This window comes from Quercus lobata, chromosome 11 (genome assembly GCF_001633185.2).
Source record: "Quercus lobata isolate SW786 chromosome 11, ValleyOak3.0 Primary Assembly, whole genome shotgun sequence".
In the NCBI taxonomy this organism is placed as follows: domain Eukaryota; kingdom Viridiplantae; phylum Streptophyta; class Magnoliopsida; order Fagales; family Fagaceae; genus Quercus; species Quercus lobata.
In genome coordinates this window covers 43,975,134-43,982,842 of record NC_044914.1, presented here as the reverse complement: position 1 = coordinate 43,982,842, position 7,709 = coordinate 43,975,134, and the positions used below count along the sequence as shown (strand labels likewise).

Below are 7,709 nucleotides of genomic sequence, written 5' to 3'. Positions count from 1 at the left end.
AGAGAGAAATTGTCTCTTATTGCTCTAATAATCTTTAGATAACTTGTAAAGAAGATAAAGACTTATTGTTTAGACTATTTTGGTATCTAGCTTTTACATAGTGCTAAAATTGGACATATCATTCTCATATATGAAATGCAATTATTCACTTTTCTATCTACTACCCTTAAAGGTGATAGTTCAAACTTCAAACAAATGAAATGGGTGTCAAAGGTTTGCATCTTGCTGGATGGTAAGGGTTATTACTTGTTTATGGAATAAATTACCCCCTAACATCAGCACAGTCTGCTGTAAACACCTTATTAGTAACCAGTTCTTCTAGGAATAAAATAAAAGTACACAATTTCTCAATATTTCCAAATTAGTACGCTACCTCACATATGAATCATTAAAAAAAAAGTTTAAATTGTATACTGTGGTAAGATCCATATGTGACATGCTAGACCAAATATTGTAAATTTATGTTGTGTTACCATTAAACTCTATAAACACCTTAGTAACTAGTCCGTCTAGGAATACAATAAAAATACATAATTTCTCAATATTCCCAAATTAAACCATTACCTCACATATGGACCATTTAAAAGAGTTAAAATTGCATATTGTGGTAATATCCATACGTGATATGGTAGACCGAATGCTGTCAATTTTCGTTGGGTTACTATTGAACTCTATGAAGTGCATCGCAAAATTTTGATTCTCCAAGAATATCTTGCGGCAAAATAAAATCTCAATTTAGTACCAAGGACGTGGTGTTTCTCTTGCCAGCCATGTAGCAGAATGGTTTTGAGTTGAAATGTTCCTGAGTCACCGAAATGCTATCCTTTCCCTTTATGGGCCAAGGACCCTTTTTTCTTTTCTTTTTTTCTTTTTGGAAAGGAACTAAGGACTTTTCAAAGCCATATATTTCCCGCCTCTTGACTTCCCCATCTAACTCTTATATTCTCTCCCTCTCTTCAATGCTGTAAAGCTTTGAATCAATATCATTACTGAGAATTCCAAATCTATGATAGTTCAAGATCATTTCCAAAAGCTGAGGTCAAAAATGTTTAAAACTTAAGTGTTATACTTTAACAAAACACATACTACATATTTGATAAACAAAACACATACCAGTATTACATATATTTGATTACAGAGAAGTTTGGACAATAGTGACAGATTGAAGAAGGCAATAAACTCACATTCAATGAGTCTTCCTTGGAGACATCCTTATGCTTATGGTGATAAAGCTAGAACTAAAGAGACATGAAATAGAACATAGAACCACTTAGTTGTGATTCTTTAAACTAGGACACTTGCTAGCTACTACAACAAAGTTGAATCTTAGGTAGAGCAGACTGATAGATCCTTATTCTTGCTGATATGGCTATTACACTTCAATGGAGGTTTCTCATCCTGCAAATAAGAGGAGAATTCAACCACAAAAACATTAGGCTTTGGCTAAATAGAAAACTTATTCTATTTGTTTGATTTATATGTCACATTTTTTGTGCCAACATGTGACACAATTTCATATATTAGTCATTGCATAATTATTAGTTAAACCCTCCTACCAAAAAAAAAAAAAAAGTTACTGTTAGTTAAAAACCATAAACATCCAAGGCACGTGGATCATTGTACTATATATTTAATATGAAATCATGGATTTAAGTATATGATCGAATATATGCAGATTTCATGTAAACGTGGACATGATATATTCCATTGAAGTCCTTTGGTTCAGGTTTTGTGGGCAAAAGAATAAACAATTGTGCATTCGAAAGCAATTAATGAAGTACTTTTGAAATATAGACGAAATAATACTCACTGTTTTTTAACTGAGTGTCAGAGAATCCAAATAAAAGTTGAAGAAGTAGACTTGGAAAAAAAAAAGTCGAGCTACTCTTATTATTACTGATTGGGTTCAAATTAATGGAAGGAAAGTCTTCCTAGGTAGTGGTGAATGGTTAAGGATTTTAGATATAGAGTTTACATTGTTTGTCAAGCAAGCAGTATATATTGTATAAGGTTTCAAAATATATATACAAATATGTAATCTATGGTGCAGAAGATTTGTATTTGCATATATATATATATATATATATATATACTACCTCTTTTCCCCGTCGGTGTTAATTTGCTTGGCTACTCCCACCAGTTGTCTTGTATTTGGGGAAGGGAACTCGGCCTGACTCAATATGCTTGACATCTTCCACAAGAAGTTCATAGTGCCTTTTCACTTCTTCTGGTGTTTTCCCACCAACAGCCTTAGCGACATTGTGCCAACGGTCAGGGGTGTCCTTATCATACACAGCAAGAGCCCTCTCAAAGGCCTTGTTCTCTTTTGCAGTCCATGAGTCAGAGGAGGACATTGAACTGGATGCCATTGCTTAGCTTAGGGTGTTAAAGTGGATGTTTATTGAGTATAAACTAAGGTCTTGAGGAGGTGATAAAAGAAGGGAAAATATTAGGAAATGTTTGAAACTTGAAAGGCCACAAAGATAGTGAGAGAGGATTTCTGATGAGAGTCAAGAGGAGACTAGTCAAGGGTTGATATGTGCAAAGAGGTGGCACTGCCTTCTCTTTATAAGCAGGAATAGTGGGGTGAAGTGGGGTTGTGCCAGTTGGCCTACAATTTTGCTAGGTGGAATCCGAATTTCAATGATTTGTCTCCTTAGGAACCACAAAATGAAGGACAAAGAAGGAGAACACTAATGTGGGAGAATATGTATCTCTAATAAGTAAAAGAAAAGTTAAAAGAACATTAAAATAAATTAATTAGTTCTTTTCTTTTTTTAATAAGAGAGATCATATCAGGTGAAAATTGTGTTTATAAGTTATAATCATTTGGATTATATACATAAAAACAAGGTAGAAGTTCTAAAACTAGAGAATCGCCCTTCCATGTTTTGTAAAGAAAATCTAAACCTAGCAAAATTCACTTGGGGCGGTTTGTTAATTGTGAAACAAGAAGACACAAACTAGGCTTTCTTCATTTGAAATGAATCAATATTACAAATTTAAATACATATCCAGTATCACGTCATATAAAGTTTTAGAAGACGTAACATTTTGTATACTATGAAATTCATAAAAGAAAATCTTTTAATTGTAAAATAAGATTGAGGATCCTCTTCCTTACGTTTCATGGTTTAAATTAAAAATTACAAATCTAAACATGTATCCAATGAAAGCTGCCTATCTCCAAGAAAATTACATAATTTTCACTTAGGATGGTTCGTTGATTGTGAAACAAGAAGATATGAACTAGATTTTCTTCATTTGAAATGAATCAATATTACAAATTTAAATATATATCCAATATCACGTCATATAAAGTTTAAGAAGACGTGACATTTTGTACACTATGAAATTCATAAAAGAAAATTCTTTAACCGTAAAATGAGCTTGAGGATCCTCTTCCTTGCGTTTCTTGGTTTAAATTAAAAATTAAAAATCTAAACATGTATCCAATGAAAGCTGTCTATCTCCAGGAAAATTACATAATTTTTATAGGATTAAAGCCATAGAAGATAAGAATCCCACGGTGAGTTTCTCCATCTGTTTGGATTTCATTCAGATTTTTCCCCTCTCATTTTCTTATCCTACGTACTCCTACTTTCACTTGCAATGACCACAATAAATCCAATGAAGGTACCAAAACTTTTTCGCTTTTGAACCACAATAGAGATCTGCTAGCTACAATAAAAGGCTTGTAGAATTCTCTTCATTTACAGGTGATTTTATCAATGTACTCTGTCCTGAACAACATTCCAAGCACTCTAGCTGGCCAAATGAGCTACATTGATTATATCATGTTTGCTTCTCCCAGGAGAGGTCAACATATATTACCGACTTTAGTAGTTGGGACCTCATTTTCGTGGATGTTGGTTTTTCTCTCAGAATGGTTTCCTCTCAACAAAATGTACTTTGTAGATTTCTTTTTTATCAGACAATGAAAGTTCCCTAATTCAATTATTACCATAAAACTTCAATGAATGATTGAGGGTGATGTTATTATGTTACCACTGATAGATATGGCTTTGAACTCAAAGCATATATGATATCATGTAATTATGGATGCATAGTCCAAAAGTGATTCGTGATTAATATATGCATTATCTTCAGCTAATGTGAGAATCTTTAGCAAGTTTTATGATGAATCAGAAAAACAAATGTCATAACAGGAAGCATATATATATGTACGTAGAATAAGTTGAGAATGAATTATTTTGTTTGATAAGAGTTTGGTTTAGTACTTTCTTGTGGCAGACAGTTTCAAAGCACACAACAAGAATACGACATACCGTACTGCTATAAATAACAAGGGTATCCACAGAGGATCTATTTACTTTGTTGTTAGCTATTAGTTCAGGATAGTTTTCTAGAGTACGGTCAAGGAGTTTGGCCACTTGGCCTTAAATTTTAATCCATTCGGGTTTAGAAATCATTGTTCTTTATTGCCATATGTTCTCATCCTTGGAAGTGATAGGGAAAGTGATTTGAAGTTTTACCTCACTTCGATGAACACATGCATTGAGCTTGGCTGGCCCATATATCTCTTTCACCCTTGATAATGATGAAGATCCACAATCGTATCTTAGCAGAGATATCAGGTTACTAGTCAAGGTATGGGCAACTGAAATGTAATAATGTGTGAGATTCTCTAGTGGCCTAGTTTGGTTTGAACTTGTTGAAGTTTTCTATTCTAAGTAATAGTGAAAATAGAAAATCACCCCCCCCCCACCTCCTTTTTTTTTTTTTTTTTTTTTTTTTTTTTTTTTTTTTTTTACACACAGATTTAAGATATTTTGGCCGTTTGTCTATGTCCACAGGTGCATTTGTAGTTTATACTGCCTAAGAAACCCTAAACTCAATGCATTGATTTTCCTAACATAGTTGTATCATACTGTGGGATTTCACTCCTAAGCCCCCTACCTATTATTCACTTGAGGCACATAACATGCATGCATGCATACATACATACATATATATATATATATATATATATATGTATATATGTATATATATTTATATACATATATATATTGATAAACAAAGTTGAGAGAAAATCCAATTAGATTTTAAATTAAAATTCAATTAGAGTCTAATTTTGCGTCATGTGCCTTATTTAATCTAAGTTTTTAAATTTTTTGTACCAAGTGAGTTAATCTATATATAATAATAATAGATGAAGCGGAGAGAAACTCATATTCGAATTCCAAATTAGAGTTCCAATTTTGAGTCATGTACTGTCCTAAATTATATATTCTTAAAGAGTTTTATTTCTTAATTTTAGAATCAAATGTGGGATCATATCATAAATATTCATCCAAGTGAGTTATTAAGTACAAAAACCAAAAAATCTAGAATAAATGAATCGTAAAAATTAAAATTAAAAAAAAAAAATGCTTCACAATAATTTTTTTTTTAAATGGACAATTTACATTTTATACCCAATAATATCTTTACAAATTTTTTTTATACCCAATTTACATTTTATTCCATGGTTATCCACTTATCCTAGGTTTAGCAAAGAATCATTTCGAATGTCTGTCCATTCAAAATGCAAATATCAATTCTAGAGCAAGAAGTTTTGGGTAAAAATATGAGACACTAGACAATGACGACAGAACAATTGTAGCTAAGCCTGCCGACTTAGAATACCAGTCGTGTCAATATTGATGCCATGCAAGATCTATTATTAATTTCTTGTACCTGTTTGATCGAGCAAAACCTAGGTTTTGGACAGTAGCTATGTTAGATTTGATGGATCTTATAGCGAGATTCTCCGTATGTCACAATTGATATCATTCGACACTTTAGGTACATTTGCAATATGTACTAGTTTTTAGATTCATATCATTTGACACTTTAGGTACATTTGCAATATGTACTGGTTTTTAGATTCGTTCCTCTAATGTTTGTCTCTTTGGTGTTTAAAAATAAGATGCTTTGTCAAGGACACAAGTCAGTTCAAGTTTGAACCACTGAACAAATAAGATTTCCAAGGGGTTAGCCAAGTGGCTTCTTCTTGTTTATTTTGGATCCGAAATATTATTGTGTTTTGGAATGGAGGCCGACAAGGGAAAAAGAGAAGATGAATAGGGCCAAAATAGGGATATACCCCTTTCGGAGAAAAATTCCAGCAAAATACCTCATTTCTGAAACTATTTAGGAATATACTCTTGTTTTGAAACTCAATTTTTAAAACTCGATTTTTAGAAAATCGAGTTATAGCCAAATTAAACTTTAAAAATAAATAAATAAATAAAGAAAAAAATTTGTGAAACTCGAGTTCCCTTCAAGGGGAACTCGAGTTCCACACTAAAACTCGATTTTGATAAAATCGAGTTTCAAAACAGAGGCATATCCCTAAATAGCTTCAGAATTTAGGTATTTTGCTGAAACTTTTCGCCAAAAGTGGTATATCCCCATTTTGTCCGATGAATAGAATGTACTAAAGCTGTAAAGCACAAGCATTGGTCCAAATTGTGAACCCACAGTGACTATTATTTCTAGTGGTCTTACATACCATTTATCTAACAACTTCAACGAAGTAATTTGGTGTGGTTATCGATCGTTAGTTTAATTAGCAAAATTTCATACTGTCAAATAAGAGATTTGGAGTTCGAAGTTTGAACCCCACATTCATCAAATACTGATTGTTATCTTAACTAATGATAAAGAGCAAATAATGATCCAAATGAATTATATCTAATAGTGGGTTTCAATTAGTTCGTGGACATCATAAGTTAAAATTATATCGTGTATCTAAAAAAAAGTATACATGAGATCAAACTTGAGATTGTCCTCAAAAAAATAAAAAAAATAAAAAGAAGTAGACGAGAGAGTTTATAGCCACAAATTGAAGTAAACCTCAAAATGAGTATATTCTTGACCTTCAAAATAGCAATGCCAAAATTTACTACAGAATTGACCTTGCCTAGCTCTTCCTACAAGTGCGGCACACACAAGCACAAAAGCACAGATAGACAATGTCATTTGGGTTAGTTACAAGAACTGCCTGTTGGGTCAGAAATTATAAGATGGGCCCTGCTGAGTTAACAATTCAGCTTTGAAATAAAGCCAACCAAAGCCCATGCTTGGTGCAGTCTGAAATTATTCTTTCAATTTTTGCAAGTTTTATAATGTCCTTCTATGGGCTTAGATTGGGCTCGAGCTCCGGACTTTGTCATCATCCTTAATTAGCGCTCTTCAATGGCCCTGCTTCAAGGTTCTGGCCATGCCATCATCGTGGAATAACATATACAAATGCCGGTACAACAAGGAGAGATCGCAAAATATTCTGCCTCGATCAGCTTGGGTTTTTCTACCTTAGCGAGGATACGAGACTAGCATGTACCTCTTTATGCACTAATCATATCATAATGCATCAATAGTCACTAGCGTCACAGGACCACTCTAATCTGGAAAAAAAAAAAAAAAATTATTATTATTATTATATATAAATTTTAAAAATTTATAAATTTTTAATCCTTAAAAAATATTTGTGACCACCCTAAATTTTTTTAAGCACAACAAAATTAGATAACAAACTTGGTTGTAAACTAAGACTATAACTCTACTCAATTTTTTTTTTTTTTTTTTATATGTGAATTTTGACAAATTCATAAAAAGATTACATTTTCTTCTTATATCTTCCATACTTGCAAAATTTCAAGAAGATCAAAGATTAATAGCTATGTCATCAATCAAATCTTTAA

At 32.4% G+C, this 7,709-nt stretch overlaps 1 protein-coding gene across 1 annotated transcript; it reads right to left on the bottom strand.

The window, feature by feature from the left end:
• Positions 1 to 1,116: 1,116 nt before the first annotated feature.
• LOC115968895 (protein RADIALIS-like 2) lies at positions 1,117 to 2,499 on the bottom strand. The gene is made up of 2 exons (XM_031088433.1): positions 2,097 to 2,499; positions 1,117 to 1,398 (listed from the first exon to the last, which is right to left on the bottom strand). Exon 1 carries the CDS (start codon positions 2,367 to 2,369, stop codon positions 2,115 to 2,117), a length of 255 nt encoding a protein of 84 aa, XP_030944293.1. The 5' UTR covers positions 2,370 to 2,499; the 3' UTR covers positions 1,117 to 1,398; positions 2,097 to 2,114.
• Positions 2,500 to 7,709: the final 5,210 nt, after the last annotated feature.

Coding starts and splice junctions, on each gene's coding strand:
- LOC115968895 (XM_031088433.1), bottom strand. CDS start 2,369: ATGGCATCCAGTTCAATGTCCTCCTCTGACTCATGGACTGCAAAAGAG.